Source organism: Pipra filicauda, unplaced genomic scaffold (genome assembly GCF_003945595.2).
Source record: "Pipra filicauda isolate LSUMZ 115617 unplaced genomic scaffold, ASM394559v2 scaffold91_size2508729_pilon, whole genome shotgun sequence".
In the NCBI taxonomy this organism is placed as follows: Eukaryota; Metazoa; Chordata; class Aves; order Passeriformes; family Pipridae; genus Pipra; species Pipra filicauda.
Window position 1 is genome coordinate 2,396,897 of NW_024105109.1, and position 18,601 is coordinate 2,415,497.

Genomic DNA, 18,601 nt, shown 5'->3' on the forward strand with positions numbered 1-18,601 from the left:
GAATACATGAAAACTTATAAGCGGTCGATAATGTTAAAATGTCAATACAATGTCTTCATTCTTTCTCTGGAGTTTTTTGCTTTCCCTTAAAGGCAAATTTTATATACCCTGGCTTTAAAATTTAGGCTGTCTGAATATATGAACTGAAGTTTAGCCTAAAATCTTGTATAAAAATTAATTAGAAGAAAACCCGAAGCTTTTTTCTTTAGGAGGTTATGATGCAATTATAAGAAATGGGGGAGGGCAGGCAATGACACAAACCTTATATCTAGAATAGTTTTATAGGATGGGTTATTTCAATCCCTAATTTAAGATCTTCTCCCTTTCCTTAGTCCCTGCAAAATAATGGTGCCGTAGTAGCTATGACAGGAGATGGAGTGAATGATGCTGTTGCTCTGAAGGCTGCAGATATTGGTGTAGCAATGGGACAAACTGGAACAGATGTTTGTAAAGAGGCAGCAGATATGATCCTCGTGGATGATGATTTTCAGACAATAATGTAGGTGCCCTTTATATACATATCTGGTACTGTATAGTTTTAATAAGATGTTGCCTGGGTTAAAACCAACAGAAGTTCCCCAAACTTGTAAGTGTAGCAGCTGTAAATGAGTTTTCCACTAAGTCAGGGGAATTATCTTTATGTTGATCACCTGTATTATTCCATTAAAAAAAAGATGTGGGAACATAATAGTGCAATGGGCAACTAAGCATTTCTGTGAGTTTTTTGTATGTTTATAATAATATAAGCATGTATTTACCTGTTTAGACCTTTTTCTGCTTTGGACTCATACATAGATCAGATGTAAGTAACAAAGGAGGCTGTGCATGTATATGCTATAAAAAGGAACCTGTATTTCTACTACTCCAAGTAGAATTATGGAAGTAGCATATTTGGAAACATAAGTGAAATTTTGAGTCTGTTAGCTGTCAGTAGAATTCATCTTCATTTAATTTCTTACGTCAGAAGGATAAAATTTATGAAAAGGTGACAGAGCATTCCACTCAAGCTTTAAAAAATTTACGTAGTTCTGTGTTCGTCTTCAACTCTTAAACGTTGTGGTGTTGCAGAAAAGGAAAAGAATATGAACTATTTATATATCACAGGTGAAAATAGATTATCAGCTTCTGGTAACCAGCTGTTTGTACTTGTTCACCTTTTTTGTTTGGTGTATTTCAAAAAGAGCTCAGCTAAACTTATCCTATTTTGACTTTAATTCGTCTGACTTTTGAAGGTGGCAATTGTTGACCGATCTGGACTGCTGTCTAGCAAGAAATTTTGCATCAATCTCAGAACACTTCAGTTTTGAACTATGACACTTAACCCTGGGGAAGAAGTGAAATGTAGAAGTACAATATAAGAAAATCTACCTAGTTAGCAGTATGTTAAAGGGTGATCTGAGAGTTAAAAGGTTCCTATACTAATTCAGCCAACTGCAATGTGCTGTTATGCACAAACAAAAGAGAGAAGGGAATCATTTTGGCATAGTCAGAAGACTACATAGGAAGGACATGTGGGCTTATTGAGGCTTTGGCTGGAATGCTTTATCCAGTTTTGCTCCCTTCATCAGGAAGGTTCTCAATAGGAAAGTGAGAAGAGTGATGAATGCTAAGGAGAAAAAAAAAAAGTGTGAACTTCCATAGTTTTACATCCTCCTCCACTCCCTTTTATGTTTTTATCTTAAAAGTTACAGGAGGAATGCTGATTAATCGTTGTTCTTGGCTATTGGGGGAATAGAAGAAAAAAATCAGTTTTATTTGCATCAAAGTAGGCTTGATTTGGGTATTAGAAAATTCTTTCTCACTGCAGTAATTGTGATAATGTGATAGGCAAGTTGTGACACATGCTAGGGGTTAAGGCGATGATCTGTATATATTTCATTCTGGTGCAGTAAGAATACATGGTCTTCTAAAGTCATGCTGTATTTCTGTTTTTTAAAGTATGTGTGTGGAATTGTTTGTGGTTTTTTTGTTTGTTTTTCTTTTTACATTATCTGACTTGAATTGGAAGCTCTCATCAAGGATGATGATAAATTTTGAACAAGGAGGCAATTTTACTAATAACCTTTCATTTTGGAAGTTAAGCAGCTGGAAAAATAACTTGTGATTAGTCACAATCAGAGTATGGTTTGGATTCTTATAGTCAAGTTGAAAAACAATGAATGCCAACATTATAAGAACATCAGCTCCATTTGTTTCCTGCCATTTTTATTGCTGCTTAAATTAGTAGCTTTTTTGCTTTGTTTTAACTCTTTTTTGGCAATAGTTTTATTCATCTTGTGATGTAATCTTTCTTTTTAATTGCAGGTCTGCAATTGAAGAGGGTAAAGGAATTTATAATAACATAAAAAATTTTGTTAGATTTCAACTGAGCACGTAAGTTAGAAAATTTGTCAATATCAGAAGTTTCTAACTAAGTTGTGAATGAATCAAAGGATCGTGAAGCAGATGTGCTTCATGTCAATATTGTAAACGTCAGGGAGGATGCTGCTACGCTGTGCTTATGAGTTTTTTTGTGTTTGGTGGCTTGTTGCATTTTGAAACAGAGCAATAAACAGATCTAACTTTGTCGCTTTGTTAAGGTGTCCTGTTAGGGTGTGTAAAGTCAGTTACTGAAAGGATAGAAAGAAACAGCATAGCTCCCTTTGGGTCTCTGTTTTAAAGAAGCTAGTAGTCAGTCCCTCCTTAACCAGAACATGTATTCAAAAGGAGGAAACCAGGGAACAGGAGGTTAGTTTTTCTGTAATCCATACACTGGTTTGTGGAATGAGTTAGCTATACAAAGCTGACTTCCTTTTCTTGTGTATAAGGATCCATATGCTAGCTATGTAATGTGTATGTAAGACAAGAGTTTATTAAGCCTTAGTTTAAAAAATTTATCTTATTGAGTCTGGATTCAGGAACATGGCTTTTCTCTTCACAATGTTGTTCATGTACTTCATGGCATTTCAGGGTGGTCTGAAAGTTGCAGAAATAAAAACAAACAAACAAAAAACCAAAACATAAACCTCCAAACAAAACCAAAACAACCCCCCCAACCTACAAATAACAAATAGCCCCACCCAAATAATACCAAAAAGAAAAAATAAATCCTCAACAAAAACTCACAACAAACCCCAGAAAATACCAACTTCTTTACCTGCATAAAACTTAAAAGAAGTGTCATATATCTCCAGCCTTGACTGAGCAAGCAGTGCTCTCCAAAGGCTGCTTGGTCATTCAGGGTGCTGCCCAAAGAGACTGTCATCTCTGGTCAGCCTCTAACGACCAGTGCCCTGAACCGCCTGCATGCAGGGTTGGGTCTGCGGCTGCCAGTGCACCTTTCACCTGCCATTTTGACCCTCGCCCGTCACTACAGGGCTTTGCAAATGCGGGTAAGGCCTTCGAGCCTGCACAGTGGATTTTTTAGGTGAGACACAGTGTGCGCGGAACTGGACCCAGCCTTTAATCCTAAGGTTCATCTGCCAGGGCCGAGCAAGCTTGGACAGTGGCAGCGAGGTCCTCAGGACACAGGTTTAATTAGAGTATCCTTCTCTTAGGTGGATGGCTTTACAGGGCTAAATGAGCTCCATCTGCCTGGGTTTGGAATAAGAGTTGTCCTTCTCCTAGGATGACTGCCAGAAGGCTAACGAGCTCATCCTGCCCATGGATATATTGTACCTGACCCTACAGTTTTGACCTGTCTGGCATGGGCGACCCTACCGAAGGCGCGTACCATCGCCAGCGTAGCTCACAACTGCAAAGGGGTACACAGGCTTCTTTCCCATTAAAGGGGTTAGGGCAAGCCTTATACTCCCTACTTTTCTGCCACCCATCTATATTCTATCTCAGGGAAATACCCAGGAACATCCCTTTGTCCTGACCACCCTTTCAGGACGCAACAAATATATCCAGAACCTACCGAACCTGGGCGGTAGCCGCAGGTGAGCCAAAACCAAACCATTCCAGCCCCCGTACCTACCCGGGGTTCGGGTGTCTCTCAAGGCCCCAGCGTGGCCAAGACCCCCAACCCCCAGAAGAACTCACTGTCCACCCTCACCTTAACCTCCCCCCACCGTGTTACCACGTATCTTCCCACGTACTGCTCACCTGTGACACTTATATACAGGGCTGCCCCGCCTGCCCTCCTGCCAGTCTGAGGGCCCCCACGGCCCACCCAACATCCTTCCCCTCCCCCAAACTGGACTGGCAAACCTCTGTGTGCTCTAAAGCTCCTGCTTCTGAAAAATAATTAAGTCTAGATATTCTGGGAAAGTGTGCTTGCCTGTTAGCCTTGGGAATGGTAGCCTCAGGTTTTTGATGAGTAAGTTGCCCTTTGGTTTTTTTCTGTCCCTCTTTGCAGGGAGAGCATAATAAGGTTCAGTAGACTGCTAAATTTGGAATTATTAAAAGCCTTGCTCTCTTCTTGTTCGTTATGAAACCACTTAATCTTGCACTGAGAGCAATTAGTGCTTACTTGTTTACGGAGGTTTCTAATACCAAGCTTGCAGCCAGCTAATCTGTTTTTCAGTCTTTCACCCAGCCTTCTCATCTTTCTACTAATGACAAGTTGTGTAGGTATTTTTAGGGAGCTTGGGTAGTACCTTGCCTTGACTGATCAGTTCAAACTAGTGACAGGTGCACAAAGTGATTTTGTTTACATTAGAAGTGTAAAAGCAGTTTGTTTTTCAAAACCATGTTTACAAGTCTGGCACAATAAAAATATAGCACCCAGTTCCCCAGTAAAAAAAAAATCAATTAGGTGAAGGTGAGTGATAACTCTGAATGTTATCTAAAAGTCTGGGAGGTTTATAGATGCAAATTTGCTGCCTTTTTATTGCCAGAACAATGCTGGTTTAAATATGGACTGTGTCAGGATGAGTATTCTAAAGGATTTCATGCTCTACCTTTAAAGTTTGTCTTATGTCGGTCATGATTCATACTGTCAAAATCTGTGTCTACTCTTAAACAGTTGAAGTGTTGATTACAAAGCAGTTATCAGTGGATCTTCAGAAATGTTCCATGCTGACAGTTATAAAAATGGATTCTTTCAACAGGAGTATAGCAGCACTGACTTTAATCTCACTGGCTACATTAATGAACTTTCCTAATCCTCTCAATGCCATGCAGATCTTATGGATCAATATTATTATGGATGGACCTCCAGCTCAAAGGTAAGTAATTACTTTAAATTCCATTATGTTCTGTAGTCCTTTTATTTCAGCAAGGAAAATGGTTCCTCTTAAAGGAAACTGTGAAGTGTTAACCTTCAGTGAAATGTTTATGGAACAGCAAACTTTTTCTTTGAATTACAACGTTTGCAGTATGGTTCTATGTTAATTCCATTTGGTTTGCTTTAGTGATTAACGGTATTATGGGGGCAGCAAGGATACCCAAAGATCGGTGGATATGCCCATGAAACTTGCATGCAGGGTTTTGGCTTCCCTCTGGGGTCTTCCTCTGACCCTCTTCACTGCAGGTAGATGGTGGTGGGAGATATGGAGTGGAAATAGTAATAAATCCTCTTTCTTCCAACTCAGAAAATCTAGTTAGAAGCTGTGAATTATTTTTATGATGATAAAAATGTAAGATATTCTTTTAATTGTAAGCCTTGGGGTGGAGCCTGTGGATAAAGATATTATTCGAAAGCCTCCAAGAAATTTGAAGGACAGCATTTTGACCAAAAACCTGATTGTTAAAATCCTGGTTTCATCAATAATTATTGTGTGCGGAACACTGTTCGTCTTCTGGAGAGAGGTAGGACAAAAGTGCAAAACTTAAGCAATAACAACCTAATTTAAAGGAAATCCTTTTTATACCAGTGCTTGGAATTCAGAATTAATGTGAACTTAGTTGCAGGTTTTGCCCATGCTTATTTAATACTAGCAGATTAAAGAGGAAGTTATTGAAATGAGAAATACAGTTTTATTCCCCAGTCTCTAGTTTAACACAGACTTTTCCAGGTCCCAGATCTACTTGGGAAACTTTGGCCCATATAAAGTAATTGTACAAATCTTCTAGCCAGACTGTTATGAAACAACCATTTGACTTTCTTTTCCCAGTAGAGAAAAATGTTGTTTGAACTTTTGATAGAGCATCATAGAATTCTTGCTATTCCATGTGCTTGCATAAATGTTGGCCATGAGACTTCATTTAATCATAGTTCAGAATTACAAATTGTTATAAGTTACAAGTGTGTAATTTTTGCTGTATGATTTATTAAATTAACTTGGAGCAAACAAGTTACTTTTGTTTCATTTCCTAGGTAGTAGAACTTGAATTACTGTAATAACTTTAATTGTGGCAGATATAAAACATGCTAAAGCCATTTAATTTTCTTTTGTTGGCAGTTAAGAGACAATGTAATAACGCCTCGAGATACAACCATGACTTTCACCTGTTTTGTATTTTTTGATATGTTCAATGCTTTGAGTTCTAGATCTCAGGTAAGTGATTCTTATTGTCCATTTACACAGTATTTACACAATACGCACAACTTTCTTTGAGGGAAGATCTTGCTATGTTTGTTTCAAATGTTTTCCTGTAGATTTACTTCACATCTGCTATTAAGCTTCAGAGTTTCACGTATTTCGTAGGTAGGATTTCTTAAATTACAGGTAAATTAGGTTACTTAATTTGTTTACATTGTGCAGAGCTGCTAGTAATGCTTCTGTCCTGACAGAAGCAAGGAAATTGTTATTAAAAGCTGAAGTGTTATGGTGCTTTATAGTGTTGTGTAGACTTGGTGGTTTTTTTCCCCCCTTACCAGAATCTGAAATGTCTTGAAGGCCTTAGCTTTTATAGTTTATATTTTATAATCCTAAACCCATAGTCCAAGGAAAATTTTTAAACTGTTCTATTTTTTTGTTTTAAGGAAAGTCTGAAATTTTGTACTAGTATACATTACTACATTTACTCTTAATTTGCAGTCTGTTTTCTGATGTGAATTGTCAGACCACCAAAAAAACCTTCCTTCTAGTATAGGGGGAACCTTTTTCTAGTGCACTGTAGTTGCAGAAAAGTGAGCTCAATATGTAAGTTGTTGACTGTGAAGACAAGACTTGTACTCTGTTTACCAGGGAGAAAATGCAATTAACCTGTTCAAGAACTTGTTCTGGTTTATCTAAGAGGTCAACAATAATATTTTACATTTTTTCTAAAAGTCTAGATGAAAAGAAATTGTAATTACAAATTATTTTCTTGTCAAGATAATTAAGACTACATGTACAGTGTAACATATTACTTTTCTTACAGACAAAATCTGTGTTTGAGATTGGACTTTGCAGTAACAAAATGTTCTGCTATGCTGTCCTTGGGTCTATAATGGGGCAGTTATTGGTCATTTACTTTCCCCCACTTCAGAAGGTTTTTCAAACAGAGAGCTTGAGTGTCTTGGGTAAGAACAGTTCTCTTTTCAAAACTGTACATTAAGGATTAATTTATAAATGTGTTAGTGATTCGAGCACTTTCTGGCTGTTTGCATACAACAGGAATACAAAGTCTGCTGACTCTTATTGTTTTGTGTGGGAGATTTTTTGGGGTTTGTTTGTTTCGTTGGTTTGGAGTTTTATTGTTTGGGGGTTTTTTTAAATACTTTTAGATATTTTCTTTGGGAACCATGATTTAAATGCATATGGTACACAACTGATCACTGTGTTTTAAATTTTTAGCTGCTTATTTATACTGGGTTTTTTAATATAAATTTTGTTGCAGGCAATGTTATATGCTTTGTAGTTTTTTTGAGCACCATTAATTTTGCTGTGTCACAAGTTTTTTCTCTGAATATAAACACCTTATTTAGAAATCCCCATCCGTTATTATCAACTGCATTGTCATAGGGTAAATAAACATGGGGATTTTAAGAAGCTATAGATACATAATGGTGTTGGACTCATTAAGACTTAGGTTTATTACTTTTATGGTTTTCTGCAGTTCAATTATTGTAATGAAATACATGTATTTACATAATTCTTTTTCTTGTAGCATAATTTCTGATTATGTTAATTTTTTTCAGAATTAAGTTAATTATGTTGCTAAAAATAAAAATAAGGTTATGAAATACTTTAAAAGCTTGTAGTATCATGCCTGTACTTGTGGTTTGTGCATAAACTATGTATGTTAGTCTTCAGTTCCTGCAAACATTGAATCTTGTTTCATTTCTCCTGAACTTACCCAATGACTGGGAGAAAATTTGAAAGTCTTGTTCTTTTCTATGTCTCTCCTCAGCCTTAAATAGCAATTTTAGAAAAGGCTAATTTTCTCTTCCAGATTTACTGTTTCTTCTGGGACTCACTTCCTCTGTGTGCATAGTGACTGAGATGATAAAGAAGTTTGAAAGAAGCAAGGAAAAGATCCAGAAACGTGGAAGTTCTTCTTCGTCAACTTCGTCTTTTCTCGATGTATGATGCATATTGCATTCTTTTGTTTGCAAACTTAGCATTGCTGTCTAAAGATGTAGGAGAAAGCAAAACAATATTTGGAGGATAAAGAAATCCTGAGGGCTTTTGACAAGTCCTTTGTTTCACTGGCTAATGACGAACTTCATGTTTCAAGACTGTTTAGAATTTAACTTCCAGCTGTGGAAGTAACAAATGAAATTATGCAACTTTGGTAACATTTTTCCTCAAACATAAATTTACTTTTGAGATCGAATGGTATTGCAGGGTGGGGGGTGGGGGTAGGGATTAATTTAAAGAAAGATCTAAGCCCAAGTCCCATTTTCTGCACTTAAAAGATATAACTGTGTAAAAACCTTCTCTTAGATATAAATATTTTAGTTTGTTTTTATTTAAAGCATTGTACTATTCTACTTTTCTGGTGGTGGGACTTTGCTACTAATACAAGGATAAAAATATTTCAGAGGCATTCCACTGGGTTTAGAGTCTGTCACAAGAGTGCCATATTCTAGCTACTGTATTTATTTACTTTATCCTGCAATGTGTAAGCGGCTCAAGTACCTTGTGCTACGGTTCTTTTGTATTCAGAGTTTGGTTCTTTGGTTTTGTTTTTTTTTTTTTTTTTTTGCACAGGATGTGACCGCTGTCGGATCACTGTTTTTCTTTTCTTTTTCTGTGATTGAAAAGCCTATACTGCAATTTGAAGTAAATGTTTGCATTTCTTATAAGTGTGTTGTCTCTTTGTTTTAAAAGAAACTGGCATTTTACACCAGATGAGCATGCTTGTTTTGATAGAATTGTAGATACAGGCTTTGTTTCATGTCTCATTCCGTACTTACTTTAACATATGACTCTTGGATCACTTGAGTGATTATAAGACAGTAGTTATTGAAATTATTTGTAGTGTACTGAATAAGAAAATGAATGCAATACTCCTTACTCTAATGGCAAAAAACCCCCACCCCTCTTTGAAAGAAGCTTCATTTTTTTTCCTTCTTCCACCCTGATCATAAAAATAACTTTTTATTGGTAATGTAACTTTAAATTTTAACCTACAAAATTACTTTTGTGCCTAGAAAAGCATGATAATAGATTTGTGTCTTGACGTGTTAAAAGTATCTTTAATTTATTATGATGTCTGAATACTCTCATATTCACTAATTGGAAATAGTTTTATTCCTCAAAATAGTCTTGTAGCTGTTGTCATCAGTGTCTTCTCATCATCCCTTGAGGAAATGCAAGGAACTATCATCTAGGGAATCTTGAAAAGAGGATGTCTGAGATCTCTAGAGGGAGTCAAAGACACAGTGGTATCTCTTCTGCTTGTAAATATGCGCATATGCATCTTTCCTCACTGTAGCCTGCAAGTGTGGCAGTGGCATTGGCTCTGGACCATGCTGTCATGATTGTTGTCCTGTCAGTTGATGAGGAATTGTCGGAAACAGGCACTGGACTATTTCTGCTCTTACCATTGTGACCTGCCCCACATACCATGCTCAGAATGAGGGGAGTTCATGGAAAACAGTTTCGCAAGTGCTGTATGAATTTTTCTGCTAATATGTTGTTTTAATTGTTCTCTTCTTTTTGCCTTTGGAGATTCCCAGACTTGGTCAGGAATCAGGGCATGAGTGAACCACTGAGACTGCTTTACACATGCAATTCATCCATTGCTCTGCCTGACCCCGGGCCTGCTCAATATGCACATATTACCTGGACTAACCATGTGCTGGAGATCTGATTGTGTAAAGACAAAGACCCCAGCATGTGGTGCTCATCTCTTCCTGGAGGTTGTTAAGTGAACTGCTGAGCTGGTGGGGCCTGAACAAGATGACCTCTTACAGAAATGCTCTTGTGTCTTCAAGCAGAAGTTTCTTATTTACATCAGCTCTGCCTTTCCAAAGCTGAACAGACTTGACAGTTGTTAAGTGTCTTTGGCAAGTGGGGCTGTAGCTCTTCAATACTGTAGGGTGTTCAGTATTCCAGTACAATTTCAGAACACTTTATTAATAGAATCCTTAGTATTCATCAATAAAGATAGATAGTAAAAATTGACTGCATGCTGATGAAGAATCTCTTTAATAAACTTCGGTTTTGAGAAAGCACAGTAACTATACTTTTCACATAGTAGGTCTTAACTTGTGGTTGATATTCTTCTGTGGGATTTGACTGCTTTGTGCACTGCTCGTTATCTTGGAGCCCCGAAAGTCTAGATAAGTACAGAAGTGCAGATGATGCCAAATTGTTGTCTTCTCTTGGAATTGTCGTTGTCTAGTTTTTAAACAAAGGAGTTATGAAGTACGCCTTTCCCAGCACAAGTCTTACTTTCTGAATAAGGTATGTCAGTCTAGACAATAAATAAAATGTCAGTCTTCTATGGACAGTTTTGCCTTCTTGGGGGTAGACTTAATTGAATGCAATTCAGTTTAAATATGCTAAAAGTTTTGGTGCTGTGTTTTCTAATGGAAGATGAAATACAAGTAATAAATCAAGCTCAATGTCGTTATTGCTTGGACTGAATTCCATTGCCATTGATTTGGCTCTGCTTGTGGTTCATTACCACCTCACAGCACGTTTGAGAGATTTTTCTGCAGAGGAGTTGAATCAATAGTGAGAACTTTCCACAAAAACGAGGAGTCATTTCTTGTGGGGTGAAAATAGGCAACAACCAAGGAATTTACTTGCTTTTACTAAAACATGGAATAAAGAACGTTTCCATTTTAATAAGTAAAGGCCCTTTATTTTTTATTTTTCTTCCAAATAAGTTGGAGAACCTATAATGAGTCAAAAAGGAAAACTAACACTTGATTAAAATTCTGCATGGTAGCACTAGAATCAGTAATTATTTTCTTCAGCATACAGGATTGGGGTTTGCAGTGAGGTGTATGTCATTTCATCAGCAACAAAGAACAGCTGAATTCTGCATTGAGAACACGTTTCCGGTACAGTAATTCTTAATCATTGAGTCAGCATTCCCAAAAGTATTCTCAAAATGCCGTGTGGTCATAGCAGTGTTATCTGAAAGTGGAGTATTTGATCTTATCCCAGTCTTCTGAACTGTCTAATTGAAGATACCACTTCTCAGAAAGTCTCAAGAATTTTTATGATCTACAGCAGTTTTCCTGAATGGGATTCAAAGTAAATTAAGATCTCTCTTCTCACATCACTAACAAAGTGGAATCAAACATGGCTGTATTTTTATACTTAGGACTTATTTTACATGTGACTATTTCTGATGATGAAGAACTGTAAGGAATTACAAGCTTGGTAAAATAAAACACATGGGATCATAATGGATCAGAGGATGATTTGGACAATTAAAGATTTAAGTTTTAGTTAGTAAAATCAAGATTTTTAAATTTAATCCCTTTCAACTTTTATTTAAAATTGTCTGATGGAGATGCGATGCTGCAGGCTGCTGCAAATAGAAATCTATTTAGAAATAGGTGGTGAAGTTCTGGTAACTTGCGGTGTGGTTGAGTGTAGCTGCCATCTGCTGGTAGTTTAGTAAGTAGCAGCTTTTGTACTGAAAGCAATCTTGAGATACATGAGACTGTATCTCAAAACCAGTTTTCTCATTAATGTAACATCTTATAGATTTATTCTTTTCTTATTGACTATATTAGGGCAGTGTCGAGATTCAGCTGCATGGTGTCAGAGATCTTTCCTGTAAGTCCCAAGATCTAGTGAGTTACTTCCATGTGAACAGATGTGATAGGGAGCATAAGCAGGACTGAAAACTTGAGCAGACAACGCAAGAAGCAAATTTGAATTCTGGTAAGTAATGGGAACACTTTAATCGTGAAAGGTGGAAATGTAGGAAAAATTTTCCTAAATGTAAGAAAAGGTATGTGGATTCTTGAGGAGAAAAAACCAGAAATGTAGTAATTAGATTTTATGTGGGGAAGACACTGGTAAACCAATAGTTTTATAAGAAAAGCATTTATGTAAATTGATTAAATATGCTGAAAAGTTTGCTAATGCAAAGCACTGAGAAATACTGATGATGTAGGATTTTGCTTGTTAATTGTAAATTGTTTTTCAGTATTACCACGTTGATAGTAAGGGTTTGTCAAGTAATTAGAGTACATCAGGGGAGTCAAAACAAGTCTGCTGTTTTGGTGTAGGCATTATAGAAAGAGTGACAACAGTTTGTTAATGGCAGAAGATTGTACACAATTACTGTGACAATTACTTGGAATTAGCAAACCTTCAGAAACTTGCTCCCATGTGACAGCTTTGTGTGTGCGTGTAACTCTTTGTTTAACCATGTCACAGGGGAGGAGGAGGAACAGAACCTGAAGTGTGTCCCTGAGTACAGTCAGTACCTATAATACTCAGTTGTCACCGAGTAAAGATAGCTCTCCCTCAAAGTACAAGCACTCTATGTGTAAAGGCTGATTTTACAATATTTTTAAACTTGGCAATTTCCATTTCAATTCGCATCTGTAAGACTACAATCACTGTGCTCCTCAAACACAAACTTTTGGATTTTTTGGAAAGGAGAAGTGTTCAGAGATATGGGGCAGAGCCAACTATAAATGTGCAGGAAAAGAATTCTTCAAAAATAGTCCAGCTCTGAAATGCTGAACAGCTTTGCTCTCATTTTCAATTAGACTGATACTTTAAAGAAAAACAAAACACAGCTTTTATATAGCATCCCTTTTATATGAATATAAGTTACAAAAGATGAATAAAAAATCCCCTGAAGCAAGATTTTTGGTAAAGATTGAATCAGGATCTTTTGTGAAAACAGCAGAGCAAATTCCAATATGGTCACATATTTTAATGTAATTTCTTTCATCAGCATGGCATTAGAATTTATTCTAGGACTAATGCTTTCAGTCATCCACTTCCAATGATGCAAACCTATTAACACTGCAAAAATGGAGATTTTCTGGTGTTGCACACTTGGTGGCTGTTCTTTTCTTATTAGATGCTTTCTTCTTCTTACAGGAGTCTGATCTAGTCTTGGTTGTCTTCTGAAAGAATTCTGGAGATACAGTTGACTCCACTGCATTTAACAAAAGCAGATAAAGCTGAGTCATTTTTGGAGATAAAATAAACAGATTTTCCACTGAAGGTGTTGATTTAAGCTCTTGATACAGTCTGTGTACAAGGGTCCCAGTGTAAAGCCTGCTCAAAGGAAGGAGAGAATCTTCATTTAGAATTGCATTTTGACAGGTACAGAAACATGTTGCTTAATGAAACAACACAAATGCATACAGTATCCAACAGTCAACGCCTAAGGGACACCTGTGCTACAGAGTATTTTTCTCTGTATTAACTGCTTTAAAGAAGGGAGTTCAAATGTAGGACAACTGGCCAAAGGAGTTTGACACAAAATAAAACAACATGTGAACATATTCCATCAGGGGCTTGTGTGGAAAGCAGATCTCTGAAACATCCTTACCTACTTAGGTCTGGCTCAGAGAGAGGAGTGCAAAGTAGCTGGTTGAGATACAATCCCATCTGAAGACAGCACTGCCACTGGCAAAAACTGTGTGCAGCATCTAAATCAAAGTCGGTATTTTGCAATTTCTTTTCCTTCCATTTTAGAAATTCGTTATATGCAATACTGTCATCTTCAGCACGTAAGACTGTGGGATATAGGTTATAAATAAAAAATGACATGGAAATAAATGTTCTGCTGTGAACAGTACAAAAGATATCTGCTATGTATAGGGTCTTCACACCTCTGGTTCTAATTCAGGAAGCATTTGTAATGTTTTCAAATGGGTCAAACTTGATTTTAAGACATAACATTGTGTAAAAATTCAAGTATGAATATCCATGAGAATTGTGAAGTCAGGAATTCTGTTTGTTAGGTAATTTGCCAGACTGGGCTGTGAGGGGATCAAGTCTACCATTACCAAGGTGGACTTGATTATCTCAGAGGTCTTTCCCAATCCAGTTGATGCTGTAATTCTGTGTGAGCAAATCCAAACAAGATTCCCATCTCACTCCAACCCACTTGGAAACCTGTCAGCCTGGTTTCCATAAACTAGAACCTAAAGAAACTGCATAACCCTGGCATGCATCATCTTTGCCATCAAATGAAGGACTGCTGGAGCACATGTCACCATAACTCTAATAGGCATAAATATTACTGAAGCAATTTCTGTGATTAATTTAGTACTTTCAAATTTGCAATTCACAGGTAGATAAAGTGTACCCGAGCAACTCAGCATTATTAAGTACAGATGATTTTAGAAAAACTCAGAGGAAAAAAAAAAATGGAATGCTTCAATAGTAGGATGCACAAGGATGTTAAGCTTATTTTTTGTAACTTTTATATCTAAATTAATATTTAGTCCTAAAAAAAGCGTTTATAAATGCAAATTAATTTTACAAGGTAGCAAAGTACTGTTTTTTACCTATATAAAATGTTGTATTGAGGGTTAGCACTATTTCTCTGCACATATCAATGCAGAGAATGTGACACCTCAGAATATAGTGTAAATCAGTGCTAATTCATTTAAATTTGGACACCTTACCGTAAGCGGGAAAAATTAATTATGGTACAGATTTTTGTAGTAGCTGAACACCTGAAATTGTATTCTTTGGAGACATACCTGGATCATCGTTTATCCTGTGCAGTTCTCCAGATACTATCATTAGAAGTAAAGCCTTTAATTGATGCAACTTAACTTTTGGTTCTGAACAACGTATCCAGTAACATGTTACAGCAACAGGGAGTTGTAAGTGATTTGGGATAGATTCTAGGAAACTCATTTTCACTCCTAGAGTCTCTAGCAAAAGCATCTGACGGCATGACGTGGACATCTGAAAATAAATTTAAAAATTGGAGTGGAAAAATAAAGGTAAGAGACTTTATTTGTTGTGAGCAATTTCCAAAAGGCAAATACATTTCTGGTTAAACTAGCTAGCACTTCAGATTTTTGATAAAAAATATTTAAATTTCATAGATATTCCGAACAGGAAATATTTTTAAATATTACTTAAAACTTTAAGAACTAGACCATTAAATGTCAGGTAGAAAGATAAAAGTAATCTTTTAGAATTGCATGAGGTGAGATTTTGAGAGGTTTCAAAGTCTTCATATCTTTATATATTCCATATATTCCATAACTTGTTTGGAAATCTTGTAACCATAATGCATTAAAATTATGGAAAACATATATATATATGTATATATATATAAAACCTTAATTCTTAGAAGTTATCCTTGCACTGTAAGATGTAATGGTGATCTCTGTTTTAATATGTTGAAAACGCGCTTACCTATAATCACAGTGAAATCTAAGTGTGAAGCTTGCATTTTTCACCTGCAGTGTATTAATTCCTAGCACATGTTCCCTCTTTGTTGTGCCATTTAACTTCTGGAAGTTAAATGTTATAAACTGTGCCCCTAACTTCATGCATGCAGTAGAATCGCAGCAGGCTGTTCAACTGTAATTCAAATGCTTTGTAAGCCCTGATTAGGATTGTTTTGCCTACTCTCAGGCAGACATCCCCATGGCAGAAGAGAAACTGAAGTCAGTTTTGTCTAGAGCACTTTCAATGCAGAATAACATTTCTTCTTTTACCTCCTGTTGAATTGATAATTTCCATATATTTAGTAAGGAAAGCTGTAATAGCAGAAGCTCAAATCCATTAAGCAAAGAGCACACATACCAAGGTCAAAGTAAGGTGTCATTACTGTCTCTTATAATCCCAAAACATGATTTTTCAAAATCTTAAGTGTTTCATAATGCTCGTTTAAAAGGCCTGTACCAATAACCTGCATAAAATAACCTGTATGTAGTAGGCCTTTGGATCCATAGCTGTCTGTAGCATTTAATGGGCATAGCAGTGATAGACTCGGTTCCTTTCCAAAATAGCCACCAGCAAGTGATAAAAACATCCAGCACTGGCCACACACAGAAACGTGTTAACAGTTGATCTGAATACCAGAATGGATAGAGGATGAACTATGCAGAATTTAAAGACACAGACTGTATTTCTAGATGTTGCAGAAATTACTGCATACAAAACCTATTACACAACTTCGGGAACGGGAGATTACTTTCCAACACGGCAAGAATTACAGTCTTAATCGTTAGAATTTAAATATACAGAATTCCTACTGGTGATGGGAACTAGCCTAGTACAACTTTCCTTTGGTTCCAGCTGTTTTTCAGGTGCTCCTCTGCTCTGTCTGGCAAGCAGTAGGGATTCACTTTAGCAGGAGCATACTTGGGGGAGGTAAAACTGCTGGGCAGCTGCAAGATGCACACATGAAATAATAATGATTTTTAGAAAAAGGCATGGGTCAGATTTTGTTTCAGAACATTGCTCTGACACATCCATAGCTTGATCAAATACAAAGTAGGTTTTGTAGTGTTAAATTGGACTTTTCTAAATGACATGAGTTCCTTCCTATCATTATAAAAGCAAGTATTAGTGTAACAAAATCCATAGGATGAAATAAAGGCCTAGAATAGAAAATTTAGGGAGTACTGCATATACAAACAGTAACTTTTCATATCCTTTATCTTGGTGCACTTGAAGGGAGGCAGGAAGAGAAGGAGATAAAGACAATCTATGTAGCTTCTTAAATATCACAGGTACCTCTGTAGGAAGTAGTTACTTACTGAGGTGGCTTAGTTCAGACATCACCTTTAGCGACCAGCTGGCAACCATGAGTCCCAACTACTTTTGTCACTCGTGAAACACTGTTAACCGTGATCTGTTGTGACAACCATTTACCTCCATTAACTTGTCCAAAGGAAAACGATCATCACAAAAATCTGTGGGTAGGCTTGCTGCTTGAACAAATGTTTTTTTAATTGTCTTTTGGCACCTGTCGAATTCACATACAACGGGCAGCTCGTGGGTCTGCTTACTTGGAGAAGCAGCTTCATTATTTTGAGGTACTCTCAGGAGCAGTCCATAGATAACTTGTCGGATGGGCAAAGCTGCGCTATGAGCGCTCGGTCTCTGCATGTTCTCCACCTGAACGCGGAGGAAGGTACTTCTTAGTATCAGGGCATTTATGATGAATGGGGCCAGCTTACCTTTTGCCAAAGCATCAAGTATCCACTGTGGTACGTCTGCTTTCCTGGCAGCCTCGCATTCGTACCTTCCATTCTGAAAGAAGTCTTCAAGATTCACGTCAGACGGAGTGTAATCCTCCATTGAAGTGCACAGAAGCTCCCTTATTTCTTCCCTCTGATGTTTCTTAAGGTATTTCAGCACATTCTCGACGGCCTCGGTGGGCTCTGCAAACTGCGACAGCCAGTTCAGGAGCCCCTGGAGGCGGAGGTGCTTCCCGCCCTTCCCCGCCGCGCAGCCCCTCGGCAGGCGGACCTTGCTGTAGAACGCCTCCAGAGCTGCCAGGTCCATGTAGTCGTTCCCGTTCATGACGGCGAAGAGCGGGAGCAGGCTCTTGTTCAGGCGGCCGAAGTGCCTGCAGAACCGCTCCACGGAGTAGCAGCGCGCGGGCACGTAGCATCCCTGCGGCCCCTCCCCGGCGCACACGCTCTCCCACTGGAAGTGGGACAGCGGGCAGTACCCGCCTGCCAGGTCGAAGACGCAGAAGTCGCTGTCGAGGGAGAGGACGGGGCAGCCCCAGCTGTTAGCCAGCGCGGCGATCTCCCGGTCGGCCTCGGCGAAGCACTGCACGAAGGGCACGCCGAGCCGGCCCAGCGCCTGCACGAAGGCTTCGCGGGTCAGCAGCGGCGCCAGGCAGCCGCCGGCCCCGCGGGACAGCCCGTGCGCCGCCCGCAGCTGCTCGGCGGCGCGGCCCCGCAGCGTGGGCAGCTTCCTGTCCTCGGCGCCGCGCCCGCCGTCCAGCACCACGAACGGGGCGACGCGGCAGGACCGCAGGATGCCGAAGAAGTCGCGCACGGCCGCGGCGAAGGCGCCGTAGTCGCCGCCGCGTCGGAAGTCGGCGGCGGGGGCGAAGCAGAGGCGGTGGTAGAGGCTGCTGCCGTCGATGACCAGCTTGGTGTCCCGCACCCGCAGCTCGGTGAAGAACACGCCGCGCTCCTCCACGAAGCCCGTCAGACCCTGGACGCCCATTGCGCCGGAAGCGGTGCAGGAGCGACACGCGGAGCCCTCCGCTCCCAGATCCGCTTCCTTTTCCTCTCTCCTCCCGCCCGCCCGCTGTCGGGCGCGTGCGCGCCGTCTCCTAGCGACGGAGCCGCAAACACAGCGCTGCGCGCCGGGCGAGGGGCGCGGCGGGGCGGGGGGGCTCTGTCTCTCCGGCGCTCTGCCTGCCCCGCGGC

The 18,601-nt window shown here is 38.9% G+C and overlaps 2 protein-coding genes across 4 annotated transcripts in view; one reads left to right on the forward strand and one right to left on the reverse strand.

The window, feature by feature from the left end:
• ATP2C1 (ATPase secretory pathway Ca2+ transporting 1) overlaps window positions 1-13,464 on the forward strand; it is a 68,822-nt gene extending 55,358 nt beyond the window's left edge. For all 3 annotated transcript variants that reach the window (XM_027733316.2, XM_039391238.1, XM_039391239.1), the window contains 9 exons: window positions 333-499; window positions 2,305-2,373; window positions 5,034-5,150; window positions 5,586-5,733; window positions 6,327-6,422; window positions 7,231-7,372; window positions 8,245-8,375; window positions 11,996-12,146; window positions 13,326-13,464. In XM_027733316.2, coding sequence (XP_027589117.1) covers window positions 333-499; window positions 2,305-2,373; window positions 5,034-5,150; window positions 5,586-5,733; window positions 6,327-6,422; window positions 7,231-7,372; window positions 8,245-8,375; window positions 11,996-12,106 — 981 coding nt within the window. In that variant the 3' untranslated portion in view covers window positions 12,107-12,146; window positions 13,326-13,464. The remainder of the gene's footprint in view (window positions 1-332; window positions 500-2,304; window positions 2,374-5,033; window positions 5,151-5,585; window positions 5,734-6,326; window positions 6,423-7,230; window positions 7,373-8,244; window positions 8,376-11,995; window positions 12,147-13,325) is intronic.
• ASTE1 (asteroid homolog 1) lies at window positions 13,141-18,427 on the reverse strand. Its single transcript, XM_027733326.2, has 4 exons — window positions 17,082-18,427; window positions 14,945-15,155; window positions 13,783-13,969; window positions 13,141-13,505 (listed from the first exon to the last, which is right to left on the reverse strand). The coding sequence occupies exons 1-4, from the start codon at window positions 18,393-18,395 to the stop codon at window positions 13,211-13,213; spliced, it is 2,007 nt and encodes a 668-aa protein (XP_027589127.1). The 5' UTR covers window positions 18,396-18,427; the 3' UTR covers window positions 13,141-13,210.
• Between the last annotated feature and the right edge of the window lie 174 nt (window positions 18,428-18,601).

Coding starts and splice junctions, on each gene's coding strand:
- ASTE1 (XM_027733326.2), bottom strand. CDS start 18,395: ATGGGCGTCCAGGGTCTGACGGGCTTCGTGGAGGAGCGCGGCGTGTTC. Junction 15,156..17,081: donor CTTTGGACAAGTTAATGGAG/GTAAATGGTTGT, acceptor ATTTATTTTCAG/ATGTCCACGTCATGCCGTCA. Junction 13,506..13,782: donor TCTGAGCCAGACCTAAGTAG/GTAAGGATGTTT, acceptor TCCTTTGAGCAG/GCTTTACACTGGGACCCTTG.